Consider the following 15,564-nt stretch of genomic DNA (forward strand, 5'->3'; position numbering starts at 1 on the left):
TGTGCTTAAGAACAGCCCTTATCCGTGGTATATTGGCCATATACCACACCTCCTTGGGCCTTGTTGCTTAATGATACTATTAGGAAATCATTATCACTCTCTTTTCCAATTTCCCCTGTAAACCTCTCCTCCCCTTTGCCTCTCTCCTCCCCTCTCCTCTATCCCACCCTCCTCTCCCTCCCCTGGGTAGGTCTCTAAGCTGAGAGAGCGTCTCCAGGAGCAGAGGCAAGCCAGGGAGCTGGAACAACACAAACACACGGTGGTCCTCACCGACCTCCGCGCCAAACTGCACGAGGAGAAGCTCCGCGAGCTGGCTGCCGGTCGGGAGTCGTTGGCACGGCAACACGAGTTGGAGCTGTCACGTACCATTAAGATCCGCGATGGGGAGGTGCAGCGGCTCCAGGGGCTGGTCCATGCGCTAAGGGACGGGGCGGCTGACAAACTGAAGAGCGCCCTGCTAGGAGAGGCCCGGGAGGAGGCCAGGAGGGCCTTCGATGGGGAGAGACTCAAACTGCAGCAGGAGGTAGGTTGACCTTGGGAATCAACTTGAATCCAACTTGCATTGTTGTATTAGATGAATCATTTTTTCCCCATGGTCAATCAGAATCCTAGCCTGGTTTAGGTTAGGCTACCGCAAATTCCTTCTACTACCAGCTAGACTCCTTTCACAGGCCTCTTGTTTTCAGTATAAGAAGTTTGACTGTTTTAGTCAGGTTTTGAAAGTTCTTATTTAAAGAAACAGAGCGTCTTCTTTGTTTCTGGACTAGCAGAGTCATATGACATTACTATCTCCTGAATCATCTTAATTGCTTCAGGGTCCCAGTACTTGGAAGTGTGTGTATATACACCAATTGTGTCCGTTTGTGTGTGTTCCCCCTCAGGTCATGAAGCAGGAGACGGCACGGAAGCAGGTTGAGGAGGCTCTGGCTAACGCACTGCAGGCAGACAAGGCCAAAGCAGCCGACCTCCGAACAGCCTACCAGCAGCACCAGGATGAGATCAACCGCATCAAGAGAGACTGCGAGAGAGACATCCGAAGGGTGGTGAGTCGACCGTAACATGGCCGCCACGCTATAACCCGATCACAGAAGCCCTGATTGATCCTAACCCACGTCAAACAAGACCATGTGAGAGACGACATGATTGTCTGGTGCTGAGTGACCTGAAAGTTAACCAAATTCCAAACCAATAGAAGCCATAGCTAAGTGAAGCTGGTATTACCCTCAAACAATAGACTGATTCCTCAGATCCTGTACTGCTGAGTTCCCTGTATGCACGTCCCTGTATGCGCTCGATCTGATCAATAGCTTGAATTGCAATGTATCCTATGTTGATCTCCAGTTCTATTTCACACAGTGTAGTTTTGCTTTTCAGAGACCCAGGCTAGCACAGATGACACACGTCGACTGTTGACTACCAGACAGAAGAACACAGCAAGCTAGCACAGGGCCGTAAAAGATGGATCTCTAACCTGTTTTACAGCCAGGCCATTTCACTAATATCATTTTACTGGGATAAGGAGAAGGAAAGGAAGCGAGAGTGAGCGGGCAGTGAGGTGAAGAGAGAAGGGGGAGTGTGAACTAGGATTCATGAATGAATTACACTCAATGACGTTGGAGTCGCGTACCTGTTCGTTCACTCGTTTGTGGTCGGAAAATAATGAGCTGTTGTGGGAGGAAGGGAACAATGGGGTAGAAAGAGAGCGCAGGTTGGGTTATAAGACGAGTTCCAGAGTGAACGTTAGTTACGATCACTGTCTCTCTCCCCTTATTTCTTTCTCTCTCTCTCATATCTCTCTTTGTCTCCCGCTCTCCTCCTCCCCATCCTCCCATCTTTCTTAGATGGATGAGCTGAAGGGGAAGGACCGTGTGGTGTCTGCGTTGGAGAGGGAGCTGGGGGTGCAGGCAGGCTATGCCCAGAAGCTCCAGCTGCAAAAGGAGGCTCTGGATGAGCAGCTGGGCCAAGTCAGGGAGGCAGAGAGGCACCACGGCAGCCCCAAGAGAGAGGTGGTCCCTACCCTGGGGGATACCCAGGACTATATCAACAACCAGGTGAGGACAGCCCCATTTTAAAATACACACACAGGCAAGCACACACTTATGCACGAACACATTTTACTGACATGGCATTTTCCAAAAACCTGGTGGTCAACTCATTCACACATTGTCTTTGTTTCTAATCATCTCCCCAATATCTCTCTCTCTGTCTCTCTGTCTCTCTCTCTCTGTCTCTCTGTGCCTCTCCGTCTCTGTCTCTCTCTCTCTCTCTCTCTCTCTCTGTCTCTCTGTCTCTGTCTCTCTCTGTGTCTCTGTCTCTCTCTGTGCCTCTGTCTGTCTGTCTCTCTCTGTCTCTCTCAGGAGGTTGAAGATCTTCGGGATGCGAGGAGGTTCCAGCTGAAGATAGCTGAGCTCCACTCTGTTACCAGGAAGCTGGAGGACAGGAACGCACTGCTGGCAGACGAGAGGAACGAACTGGTGAGGAACACACACCTACACCTACACAAACACACACAGAAAATACCTTGGTGGATAACTGAACATTGTAGGGACATTATGGGGACTTATGGAAACGCTATGGGAACATTGAAGGGATGTTATGGAAATGTGCAGGTATATAAAAATAGGTCGACACATCTCATCGGTCACTGTTTCTCTTGTTGTCTCCCTCCATCTCTGTCAGTTGAAGAGGGTGCGCGAGGCAGAGAGTCAGATGAAGCCCCTGTTAGATAAGTATAAGAGGACGTCGAAGAAGAACGATGACCTCCTGCAGACTCTGCAGCGCATGGAGGAGAAACTCAAGAACCTCAGCAGAGAGAACGCGGAGATGGTGAGGGAACCAGAAATATCCTCCGTTGTCTACTTTCCTTGTCATGTCTCCTTCATGATGGGAAGAGGACACCATTTGGAAGTATTTGGACCGACGTGTTGATAAGTTTAGCAGGAGTATAGCCAATGCTTAGATATTTCTGAATGGATTAAGAGGAAACTATACTGAACAAAAATATGAACGCAACATGCAACAATTTCAACGATTTTCCTGTCTTACAGTTAAGCCCATGGGTGTGTCTGGGAGGGCATAGGCCCACCCACTGGGGAGCCAGGGACAGCCAATCAGAATGAGTTTTTCCCCACAAAAGGGCTTTATTACAGACATAAATACTCCTCAGTTCTGTCAGCTGTACGTGTGGCAGGTCTCAGATGATCCCGCAGGGGAAGAAGCCGGATATGAGGGTCCTGGGCTGGCGTGGTTACAAGTGATCTGGGGTTGTGAAGCCGGTTGGACGTACTGCCAAATTCTCTAAAATGACGCCGGTGGCCGATTTATGGTAGGGACATTAACATTAAATTCTCTGGCAACAGCTCTGGTGGACATTCCAGCAGTCAGCATGTCAACTGCAGACATCTGTGGCAAAACTGCACATTTTAGAGTGGCCTTTTATTGTCCCCAGCACGAGGTGCACCAATGTAAGGATTCTTTTTAATCAGCTTCTTGATATGTCACACCTGTCAGTTGGATGGATTATCTTGGCAAAGGAGAAATGCTCACTAACATTTGAGAGAAATAAGCTTTTTGTGCATATGGAACATTTCTGGGATCTTTTATATCAGCTCATGAAACATGAGACCAACACTTTACATGTTGCGTTTTAAATTTTTGTTCATTATACATTGTCCAGTAGGTACCATGTGAGATTTGTAATTGCTCTGTGAAATGGAGGGAAAGGGAGACCTCCAGTGGACATCTGAGAAAAAGCATCAAGATGATTAGGTAGCAGCATCTGTGTGACTGCAGTATTTGCAATTCTCCTTGATTACAAAGTCACCTTGCACAACTTAAAGTTACGTTATGTTTCAGGAAATCCTGTCTCTTTTGACCTCACTGCTCGAGTTGCCTAACCCTGAGAATGTCTCTCCTCCCCCTTTCTCTCTTCCCCTTTCTCTCTTCCCCTTTCTCTCTTCCTCTCTCCCTCCCTCCCTCCCTCCCTCCCAGAAGGAGAAGGCGCACTCTCGTTCCCAGCAGCCCCAGCAGCTGAAGAGGCCTACCTCCCTGACAGACCTAAGCCACTCCCACGAGGAACAGGAAGTGGAGTTCCTCAAGCTGCAGGTTGCCGAGCAACGAGGCATCATCGACGAACTCACGCAGGTTAGGGAGACGGACACACAGACATTCACACTGCAGTTTATCTGATCTTTAAATCACCCGAGCTTCCAAGTAACAGGGCATTGACAGGTCCTTATTGTAGTGAGATTAGTGAATCAGGCAGCCGGACACTAGCTCATAAACAAAGAGGGGGCCATTTTGTTGAATTTTACCAGAGTACATTGAAACAGTAGGATAAAATGGGTGCCGTTAGGGTCAGTGAACTGTTGGGTAACATGTTGGTCCTCTGTACACCTGGGCTGCCCTCCAGACCCTCACCAACCACCCACCACCCTCTCTCTCTGTTCTAATCACCTTAAATCAGTGCCTTGCTGATAATTCACTCATTTGCATGATGTTCTGCTGGCTCCTTGCCTCTGGTTTCAAGGTGTTGTACACACAACTCTTTGTCATAATCTCTTGACCCTGCTTCTCTTGAGAATCCTACTCGTCTCACTTTTTTACCATGGGTGCATTTTGACAAGCCTAAATCACACCGTGCTCCGATTCGGTCTCCAGTAGTTCACACACAGGGGATGATAGATGGCCTAGATTAGTACAATTAGTTTGTCAGGTTAAGGATCAGTCTCACATCAAACCAAGCATTCTCATACATACTGCACACAATGCATGTGGTGTGGAGTCAAAAAGCTGTAAATCCTAAATTGTCCTCTGCTCCTTTTTGGCACAGGAACGTGACAGACTGATGCTCTGCAAAAATAACCGAAGAAAAACCCTCAAGCTACCACCTAAAGTAGGACTACTGCTCCCTTCGCCCTTCTGTCTGTGTGTTTCTGTCTGTGTGTTTCTGTCTGTGTACGTGGGTTTTTTGTTGTGTTTTCTAGCACTAGGCGTTTCTTTGTTGTGTTCTCTGTCTCCGGTCACACACTGTTGATCCAGTGGGGTTGTCACTTAGCAACTGTCTCTTCCCATGATGCCGATGCACTGGTTCTGTGTAATTGGGCTCAATGGGGAACTATGTGTGTTTTTGATTTGTCTTTGTGTAGTTTGTGTGCGCGCAACTGTGTGACTGTGTGTTTCTAATTGGGCTCATAGGGGAACGATGACACCTGTTGTTCAGCTCAGAATGATAGGTAGATGAGGTGTTGATGAGGAGGCACGATTAGCGCAATTGGGCTGGGTTCTCAATCGAGTCTGCAGAGTCAGTGATGTACGTTAGGAGAGAAGGTGATGGAAGATTCAACACACTCGCTGCATCTATAACTGGAGCTAGCTATTGGGACTCTCATTCTGAAACGGAAACCGGCGAACGGAACGCGCCACTCTCACACTGGGAGGGTTATTGAGATTTATAAACCTCAAACGTCAATTAGGACTCTCAAACTGGGAAATGGAACAGAACACACTTATGGAAAGAGTTTGACTGGAATGGAAAAGTATTCCACTGCTGCCTTGCAGGCCTGGTGACTATCTTAAACATCATCCAGGTTTTTTAAATTTTCTTTGGGAGGAGTGAAGGCTAGTTAACAGCTCCTCTCTCGCTCCGTCTTTGTCTGCGTAGTGCGCGACTGAGACACGGTTGTGTGTCAGAGCTCAGTGCTCGAGGACTGGCACGTACAGTGTAGATTGCCTTGGAAGATACTGGATTTGTCGGGGGGGTTCTAGTATAACAGCAGTATGTATGAGTACTTCCAGCTCATCCTCTACTTCTCCTTCTTTATCGGCCTGTGTGCTATGGTCTGTCTCTACTTCTCCGGTTGTCAGGAGATGACCTACAAACACGATGGTAAGGACTTTATTGTGGTATAGTAACCATTTGAGCTGACTGAGTGGATTGGACCTGGACACAATGGGAAAGATACAGTGGTTTTAGAGAATGTTGTTAAGATCAATGGGAAGGACGAGATTGGCCTTTTTCTTTTAGAGAATATTGTGAGGAGAGTTTTGGTTTCGTAATCCGATGGTAAGGGATATGGAAGTGATTGTTTCCGAGGTTGACGGACTGTCTACAGTCGCTAGTGAAAGTCTACACACCCCTTGCACAGCCTTGCATGTTTTTTTTTATGCTACCGATCTTCACAACCTACTCCACACTTTCAAAGTGAAAGAAAAACTATTAGAACTTTTTCCAAATGTAATTTTAAAAAATCTGAGTTAATAATTGGTGGAGCACCTTTGCCATCTGTGAATCATTTTAAATACGATTCTACCAACCCTGCACAACTCTTAGGGCAACATACTGTATATCCATTGTTTTTGACAAAATTGCGTAAGTTCAGTACATTTGGTAGGGAATCATTGATAGACAGCAATATTCAAACCTTGTCTCTGATTTTCCAGCAGATCTAAGTCCAGACTGAGATTGGACCATTCTGGAACACTCAACACCTCTTGAAAAGCCATTCTGGTGTGTCTTTGGCATTAAAATGCGTGTAAATTTACAGCTGGAACTAACTTACTATCTCAGGGTTAGGTTTTCAGAAGTCTACAATGGCTTTTCCTCATACTTTGCTCCTTTCATATTTATTTTTATCCTGATAAGTTCCTCAGTCCCTGCCGGCGACAAGCATGCATGATGCAGCCACCACAATACTAGACAATACAGAGGGTTTCACTCTGTGTTGTGCTATATTGGATTTGAATACCTAATCCTGGGAGAGAGTTTTATTTTTAAGGTGAACAATTACACAAAAGTTGATGCCAATGCCATGGCTTTCCAAGAGGTGTTGAGTGTTCCTGAGTGGTCCAGTCTCAGTCCTGACTTAAATTTGCTTGAAAGTCAGAAGCAAGCTTTGAATATTGCTGTCCATCAATGATTCCCAGCCATAATTTCCTGAGCTTGAGCATTTTTGACAAAAACAATTGATATACTGTATGTTGCCCTCAGAGTTGTGGAAGGTTGGGAGGATCTTATTCTAAATGATTCACAGCTGTAACGGTTCTTCCACCAAGTATTAACTCTTGAGTGTGAAGAAATGTAATCAACACATCTCCATTTTGTATTAATAAAATAAAATGTCTAACTTTAAAGTATGGAGTAGATCTGTAGGAAAATGTAATCCTTTTTAGATTACATTTTAAGGCAGCCACATCTGATTAAGGGATGGGTAGACTTTCAGTAGGCACTATGTGAGTGTTCTGTATAATAATGGGGGTGTGTTTTTGTATTTTCTCCTACCATTTTGTGAGTGTGCAAATCAATATGTTACAGATCCTCTCTCCCCCTTGCTGCCCCCCCCCCCCACCTTCTCTCTCTCTCTCTCTCCTCTCCCAGAGGCATGTTGTGGAGACGTATTTTGGATTTGACGAGGAGTCTGTGGACTCTGAAACGTCCTCTCTGACCTCTTACATCACTGACCTCACAGACCGTACCCCCGCTACACCCGAGGAGGACCTGGAAGACGTAAGTGTGTGTCTGTGGCCTTTACTCAATTGGATTTGCTCAACTCCTGCATCCTCTCTCCTCCGTCCTTTCTGGCATCCTTTTGAAATGAAATAACTCTCCTTCTCCAATCGTGCGTCATCAGGCAAATCATTTTTACAGGGTGGAATCCCAAAATACATTTCATAAGTGATGAATAAATGTAGCTGGTTGTGCAAGACATTTTATAGATGAGAAGGATAAGTAGCACATCGTTTTTAAATGTTTGCACGCTTTACTCATTCAAGAAAACAATAGCTGATTTTAAAAGGGGCCTTGGCAGAGTTCAAAACTCAGGTAGGATACACTTGTGCTTCCTCACGAAAAGGAGGCTATTGAGGAGGTGAGGACCGTCTTCCGTTAGCCTATTAAAGAATTGACACTCCTTGACCACTCATCGGTTTCCAGGTCACGGAAGAGCGATAAGTGAGAAAAGGGGTGTGTGTGTGTATTTGCTGTTTAGCAGTGGTGTAGTGGTAAAATAAATTGGTGCGTAAACGCCGATGGCCCTTCTCACTGAATAAAGTATCACTCCCTATATTTTCAATGCATTTTTCAGCTGTAAGTTAATAAACGCTTGCGCATATTTAATGGTGTTCAGGTGTGTGTTTGACCCTGTCTCTGTTCCTCCAGGGTGTATCTCGTGAAGAGGCAGAACTGAGGTTCAGACAGCTGACCAGAGAGTACCAGGCTCTCCAGCGGGCCTACGCCCTCCTGCAGGAACAGGCTGGGGGGTCGCACGACGCTGAGAGAGAAGCCAGGGTTAGTAGCTTTAACGCCTACCTCCTCATAACCCCGAACGCCTTCCCCTAAAATCTATCCATAAACTCCTGATGTGACCATCACTGTCTCAAAACATGAGGAGTACAAGATGAATGTTCTTTGGTCTTGAAGGGCTGCAGGATGTAGAGGCTTTTGTTCCAGCCCAGCACTAACTCGATTCAACTAATTTGACTCTGGCCTCTGTTCCTGTTCCCGCAGAACCGTGAGCAGTTGCAGGCGGATCTAATAGGCTGCCAGGCAAAGATTGGCGACCTGGAGAAGGCATTAGCCGAGAGGGGGCAGGTAAAAGAGAAAAAGGGCGGGGAGAAGACTGGGAGGTCCCTGGCTGCTCCGCTCTCATTGACCCTGCTGCTTGTCTGTCTGGGGGCTTTGCTTTTGGCCTGGTGCTACGCCGACCGGATCTGCTGCAGAATCCTGTGATGACGCTCTGATGTCACAACTCTGCCCTATTTGCATGCTCCAACCATTGTTGACAGTGTTTTTTTCCCCAGACCTTTTTATAAAGTCTATTTTCACTGGAAAAGAGCGAATCGGCATTATCTACTCATGATCAAATTGATTGAATGTTACGTCATGCCAAACAAATCCACCAATCATACCAAATTATACCATTTACAGACATGACTATGACACACAAGCTTAATAAAAAATAAAAAATCACATTATGTGGAAATCATCTTACTACGTTCCTCTGTAAAGATATGTCAATTTGATTATTTCCATGTTTTAAGCAATCACATTTGTAAAATCACAGAGGGAAATATATGTAGTGAAGAGTATCTGGATTTGGGGTCAAAACCAATGGACAACCGAATGCAGATCACATAATTGTTCTATCTGATTGTTGAATGCTCAGAATTATTTCATTCGATTGAACAGATCTAAGCCTGGGCAGCGTTTCACAGGGGTCAGAACTCCTAGCTACCTCCTGTCGTTCTCTGTTACCTGTTGCATGCGTCACATTGGTTTACTGCGTGTTACCTGTTTGTGTCGCTGTGGCCCTGTTGCACGTTCTGTTGCACTGCTCGCACCTCTGAGGGGGGCCTCAATATTCCTGTTCCTCTGATCAGCATGTTGTTCACTGTAATACCGGTGGTGGCCTTCCTCTCTGTTTTAATTTCGGTTCAATAAAGCCATGCTACACCAGTTTCTTCTGTTTGTCTTGTGAATGCATGTATGTTTACTGTTTTGAAATCATTATTTCACTTATTTTGGGCTTGTGGGTCTCTGTTGTAAACCAGCTCGTTTGGACTGAGCAGGTAGGGCTGGATCTGTTTGGGCTTTGGTGCCTATGCTTGTTCAGTATCCCTTCTGGTTGGCATGGCTCTCTTTTCTCCCCTGTGATTCTGTGTTGTGATGCTTTTGTTTTCTTCTGAGACGTGTGTGTGTGTGTGTGTGTGTGTGACTATGTTTCTCCAGGACTCTAAGTGGGTGGATGAGAAGCAGTACCTCATCAGGGCCAATCAGGAACTCCACGAAAAGGTAAGACACTTCCTCTGTCACTCAACACTGTCCTGTGAGCCATCTGGAAGGAAAGGACATGAGGATATGGCGCATTTTGAGTGTACTTTAATAGATAAATGATGTCATGTGGTGGGAAATACAAAAGTGTGTGTGTTTGTAGATGTGTGTATTACAGCAGGCTGAGTCGAAGCTGCAGGCAGAGGTGCAGGACGCGAGGGACCAGAATGAGCTGCTGGAATTCAGGGTGCTAGAGCTGGAAGTAAGAGAGTGTACAACCATCAAACTGTCCCCAGGGGGCGACACCGGCCTGCACACCCGACGCAGGACCTACATACAGTGACCAGAATACACACGAACACACACACACACACACACACACACACACACACACACACACACACACACACACATACTACTGTGCTTCGACCCATTGTATGTACCCTGTATTTCCTCGTTTTGCTTTCTGACTGCCTTACCATCCCCACTGAACTGGAAACTTGTATTTTTTACATTGAAAGATGTACAAGAATGCGGTCTTAAGTGAGATGAATATAAATTTGTATGGAATAAAATGTATTTAAGTTCACCATCCACCCCATCTTTGTTCATTTGTCTCCCCTCCCTGCATGTAGTTCTTAAGTTTTATTTACTTTCATTAAAAAAACTTACATTTATTTCAGTTGTATACATTACTTTCAAACCATTAGTCATACATGTCCTGGATTTTTTTTTAAATGTTCTCAACAGAAGATTGACTGCATAGCTTTCCACCTTTTCAGGTTTCACTTGTTTCAATCACACTGCCTACAAAAACTGATGTAGGATCAGTGTCTTTCGTTATGACATCATAGGATATACTCTATCACTTCAAGATGAGATCAACTCATAATACACAGACTCCTAAAGAAGGGTGGACCCATAACGGACCGAAAGATCTTCAATCACTTACACACTCACACATTTGAAGATGTTTTAAAACCCCATTTGCTTTGGTTTGCGTCATCTTTAAAAACATTTTTCTCCACCCACCTTATTTGGACAGATTCTGAGCATGCTATCCTCATCATGTAAGTACTGTACATCATTACATCATTCAGTTCAGTTCCCAACCATGACCCATTCACTATCAGTCTCACTCACCAAACAATCAGAATGTTAGTTGGATTGTCTTTAGGGGATTGACTTTTAAGGCACATGAAGTGGATGGGGAGGACTGTGTGTGCATGAGGGTGGGGTTAACTGTCTGTGTTGTCCAATAGGAGAGGGAACGCAGGTCTCCAGCCATGGGCTTCCACATGTCCACCTTCCCAGAGAACACCAACAGCGCTCTGCAGATATATTGCCATCAGGAGGGCATCAAGGTATCTCTCTCTCTCTGTGTCTCTGTCTCGCTCTTCCCCTCTTTCTCCCTATATGAACTGGATGTGTGAACCCTCTTTAGGACGTGGTCATTCCAGATCTCATGAAGAAGCTGGATATCTTGGGAGATAATGGGGTGAGTTCACATTAGTCTCCACTCTTCCTAACGCTCTTAGTAAAACTCACACGGGCTAATTTTACTTCTCAATTAAAACCTTAAATACTTTAATTATTTTCCCCCATCCTCTATCCCTTTCTTTTCTCCTCTTCCTCTCCACCTCTCCAGAACTTGCGTAACGAGGAGCAGGTTGTGGTCATTCAGGCGGGGACGGTTCTCTCAATGTGTGAGAAGGTCAGTCTCTCCTCCTCCTCCTCATCGCCACTCAGCCTGCCATTACTGACACCTACTGGTCATATCCATTATCTACTGTGGAATTAATTCTCTCTCTCTCTCCATAGTGGTTAAAGCAGATAGACAGCACAGAGGCAGCCCTGACCCAGAAGATGATCGACCTGGAGAATGAGAAGGTGAGAGAAAAAGACAAACGTATCTGTACACGCGTCAGTTCTTCTACAACCTCTACATACAGCACACGACACCGTTGTCATGATGTGAAATCATATCGTGTGATGTCAACTCCTGGGATGTCATATCCTCTGTGCTGTGGCTGTTCCAGGACCTGTTCAGTAAGCAGAAGGGCTTCCTGGAGGAGGAGCTGGACTACAGGAAGCAGGCCCTGGATCAGGCCTACATGGTACGACACAGCAGCCCGATGGGACAGGAGGGTTACTCTACAGCTGCCTCCTGCTTGTAGGAACATGGGTGGTTGTCCTCTCTAGCTCAGTTGGTAGAACATGGTGCGTTTAATGTTAGGATAGTGGGTTCGATTCCTGGTACCACCCGTACGTAAAAATGTATCCACACATGACTAAGTCGCTTTTGAATGGCATTTATTGTTCTAATATTATAAAAACCCAATGGTCATTATATTATCGAGCACCAGTTCTAATCACGATCACATTTATGTTCATAAAGTGCAAGCATGTTGTAGGCCTTCATCTAGACACACTGTCAGCCCTCTAGCTGATGTAAACCCATCAAACATCACGGACCCAGAGACCAAACCCTGTTTGAGTTTGTGTTGTCGGGATACTGCATCTTTTACCTCAATGAATCCCTGTTTGCACTGGGTACTAAAGGATTGAAAGAGACATGCCTTACTGACTGGGGAAGTACGGCTGATGTTCAGACATATCCCTAGTACTTTAAGACACAATGCCTGAGTGAAATGTGTAATTCCAATGAGAAGGTGTTTTGGAGGGAACAAACGTAGGCTATAGATGTGTGAATGCTTGAGTACAGAGTAAAGGCATAAAAAGCCCATATGTTTTATGTTCTTCAAATCCCTAACTGGATTCAAGACTCACTACCACCATATAAATCAAATGAAAATGTGTTGGTCACATACACATGGTTAGCAGATGTTAATGCGAGTGTAGCGAAATGCTTGTGCTTCTAGTTCCGACAATACAGTAATATCTAACAAGTAATCTAGTAATCTAACAAAAAAAACGACCTTATACACACACATGTAAGGGATGAATAAGAATATGTACTTAATAATATATGGATGAGCGATGGCCGTGCGGCATAGGCAAGATACAGTAGATGGTATAGAGCAGTATATACATATGAGATAAGTAATGTAGGATATTTAAACATGATTAAAGTGGCGTTATTTAAAGTGACTAGTGATACCTTTTATTACGTCCATTTATTGAAGTGGCCAGAGATTTGAGTCTATGTTAGCAGCAGCCACTCTATGTTAGGGATGGCTGTTTAACAGTCTGATGGCCTTGAGATAGAAGCTGTTTTTCAGTCTCTCGGTCCCAGCTTTGATGCACCTGTACTGACCTGGCCTCTGGATGATAGCAGGGTGAACAGGCCGTGGCTCAGGTGGTTGTTGTCCTTGATGATCGTTTTGGCCTTCCTGTGACATCGGGTGCTGTAGGTGTCCTGGAAGGCAGGTAGTTTGCCCCCCCCCCCCGGTGCGTTGTGCAGACCTCACTACCCTCTGGAGAGCTTTGTGGTTGAGGGCGGTGCAGTTGCCGTACCAGGTGGTGATACAGCCCGACAGGATGCTCTCGATTGTGCATCTGTAAAAGTTTGTGAGTGTTTTTGGTGACAAGACAAATTTCTTCAGCCTCCTGAGGTTGAAGAGGCGCTGTTGCGCCTTTTTCACCATGCGGTCTCTGTGAGTGGACCATTTCATTTTGTCCGTGATGTGTATGCCGAGGAACTTAAAACTTTCCACCTTGTCCACTACTGTCCTGTCGATGTGGATGGTGTGGGGGGGTGCTCCCTCTGCTGTTTCCTGAAGTCCACGATCATCTCCTTTGTTTTGTTGACATTGAGTGAGAGGTTATTTTCCTGACACCACACTCTGAGGGCCCTCACCTCCTCCCTGTAGGCCATCTCGTCGTTGTTGGTAATCAAGCCTAAAACTGTAGTGTCATCTGCAAACTTGATGATTGAGTTGGAACCGTGCTTGGCCACGCAGTCATGGGTGAACAAGGGAGTACAGGAGAGGGCTGAGAACGCACCCTTGTGGGGCCCCAGTGTTGAGGATCAGTGGGGTGGATATGTTGTTTCCTACCTTCACAACCTGGGGGGGCTGTCAGAAAGTCCAGGACCCAGTTGCACAGGGCGGGGTCGAGACCCAGGGTCTCGATCTTAATGACGAGTTTGGACGGTACAATGGTATTAAATGCTGAGCTGTAGTCAATGAACAGCATTCTTACATAGGTATTCCTCTTGTCCAGATGGGATAGGGCAGTGTGATGGCGATTGCATCGCCAGTGGACCTATTGGGGCGGTAAGCAAATTGGAGTGGGTCTAGGGTGACAGGTAGGGTGGAGGTGATATGCTCCTTGACTAGTCTCTCAAAGCACTTCATGATGACAGAAGTGAGTGCAACGGGTCGATAGTCATTTAGTTCAGTTACCTGAGCTTTCTTGTGAACAGGAACAATGGTGGCCATCTTGAAGCATGTGGGGACAACAGACTGGGATAGGGAGTGATTGAATATGTCCGTAAACACATCAGCCAGCTGGTCTGCGCATGCTCTGAGGACGCGGCTAGGTATGCCATCGGGGCCGGCAGCCTTACGAGTTTAAACACATTTAAAGTCAGGTAACAGTAAGAGTATGTAGCATTCACTTCCATTTATACATTTTATTCAGTGTTTTTGTTGGTGTGTATTTGTGTTTTTAGTTCCACTTTATATTGTGTCAGTAGAAGCATGTATTTACATGGTAACTACACTGGCGTAATAAAACATAGCTGTAAGTACTATGTAACAAAGTGTACTTAGTACCTACACTTTAGTTACCATGCAATTGCCATGAACAGCACATCATTATAGCAACACTAGATATAAAGTGGAACAGTGTTTTCCATCTATGCCATGATCACAGTGGCATGCCTGTGTGTGTGTGTGTGTGTGTGGCTGTATGACAGAGGATCGCGGAGCTGGAGGCTACGCTGTATAACGCTCTGCAGCAGGAGCCCGGGGGGCGTGCGGTGGCAGAGTCTCTGTCCGACAGGCAGAGGGAGGAGCTGGGGCTAGCCGTGGACAAACTGCGGAGGCAGATACTCAGGCAGAGTCGCCAGTATGACAGTCAGATCTTACAGGAGCGCATGGAGCTCCTACAGCAGGCCCAGCAGGTAAGGAAAGGCCTTAACCTGCAGCCGCCACAGAGAAAAGATGCAGTATCCCTCCCTCCCTCTACGTGTATAGGTGTGTCAGTATGAGTGTTGGTGTATTTGTATAAAGATGCAGTATCTCTCCTGCTTTTGTGTGTGTGAGTGCTTATGTTTTGTGTATCCCTCCAAACGTCAGCATTTCACAGAAGCCCTATCCTTATTCTAATCGTCTTCATTACGCCTCACCTCGTACCTAAAAGTCTTAACACGTCTTATCTTAACCTTTTCTATTATTATTTTAAATGTAAACTTTATTTAACTAGGTAAGTCAGTTTACAATGACGGCCTACCGGGGAACAGTGGGTTTAACTGCCTTGTTCAGGGGCAGTACGAAGGATTTTTTCCTTGTCAGCCCGGGGATTCGATCCAGCAACCTTTCGGTTACTGGCCCAACGCTCTAACCACTAGGCTACCTGCCGCCCTAATCTTAACCGTATGCAATCCATTGCTTCAGAAACGAACCATCGTCTTTCTAATCTATAACGCCATAACAGTTTACTAAAAACATTAATTATAAAAAACATTCTCTGTAACTGACCTGCAGTTGAGCGATTCTTCCCAGTCAGTGGTCTCCTCCACCAGCCGTGCTGGTTGCAATTTTAGGATCTCACACTAATCACAACCCTTAAAACAGCTCTTTTCCAGGCCCTGCCTCCTCTCTGGCTGACTC

The 15,564-nt window shown here is 45.8% G+C and overlaps 1 protein-coding gene across 4 annotated transcripts in view; it reads left to right on the plus strand.

The window, feature by feature from the left end:
- Window positions 1–15,564, plus strand: part of LOC129857942 (janus kinase and microtubule-interacting protein 1-like) — a 48,756-nt gene that overhangs the window by 25,872 nt on the left and 7,320 nt on the right. For 2 of the 4 annotated variants that reach the window (XM_055926655.1, XM_055926656.1), the window contains exons 5-22: window positions 191–523; window positions 882–1,043; window positions 1,842–2,051; window positions 2,358–2,474; window positions 2,680–2,826; window positions 3,991–4,143; window positions 4,832–4,894; window positions 7,376–7,504; window positions 8,156–8,284; window positions 8,504–8,587; window positions 9,725–9,787; window positions 9,930–10,028; window positions 11,029–11,130; window positions 11,211–11,264; window positions 11,415–11,480; window positions 11,588–11,656; window positions 11,806–11,883; window positions 14,649–14,855. In XM_055926655.1, coding sequence (XP_055782630.1) covers window positions 191–523; window positions 882–1,043; window positions 1,842–2,051; window positions 2,358–2,474; window positions 2,680–2,826; window positions 3,991–4,143; window positions 4,832–4,894; window positions 7,376–7,504; window positions 8,156–8,284; window positions 8,504–8,587; window positions 9,725–9,787; window positions 9,930–10,028; window positions 11,029–11,130; window positions 11,211–11,264; window positions 11,415–11,480; window positions 11,588–11,656; window positions 11,806–11,883; window positions 14,649–14,855 — 2,265 coding nt within the window. The remainder of the gene's footprint in view (window positions 1–190; window positions 524–881; window positions 1,044–1,841; window positions 2,052–2,357; window positions 2,475–2,679; window positions 2,827–3,990; window positions 4,144–4,831; window positions 4,895–7,375; window positions 7,505–8,155; window positions 8,285–8,503; window positions 8,588–9,724; window positions 9,788–9,929; window positions 10,029–11,028; window positions 11,131–11,210; window positions 11,265–11,414; window positions 11,481–11,587; window positions 11,657–11,805; window positions 11,884–14,648; window positions 14,856–15,564) is intronic. The other 2 variants (XM_055926658.1, XM_055926657.1) reach the window with 1 other exon arrangement.

The sequence above is a fragment of the Salvelinus fontinalis genome, chromosome 6 (assembly GCF_029448725.1).
Source record: "Salvelinus fontinalis isolate EN_2023a chromosome 6, ASM2944872v1, whole genome shotgun sequence".
Classification (NCBI taxonomy): Eukaryota; Metazoa; Chordata; class Actinopteri; order Salmoniformes; family Salmonidae; genus Salvelinus; species Salvelinus fontinalis.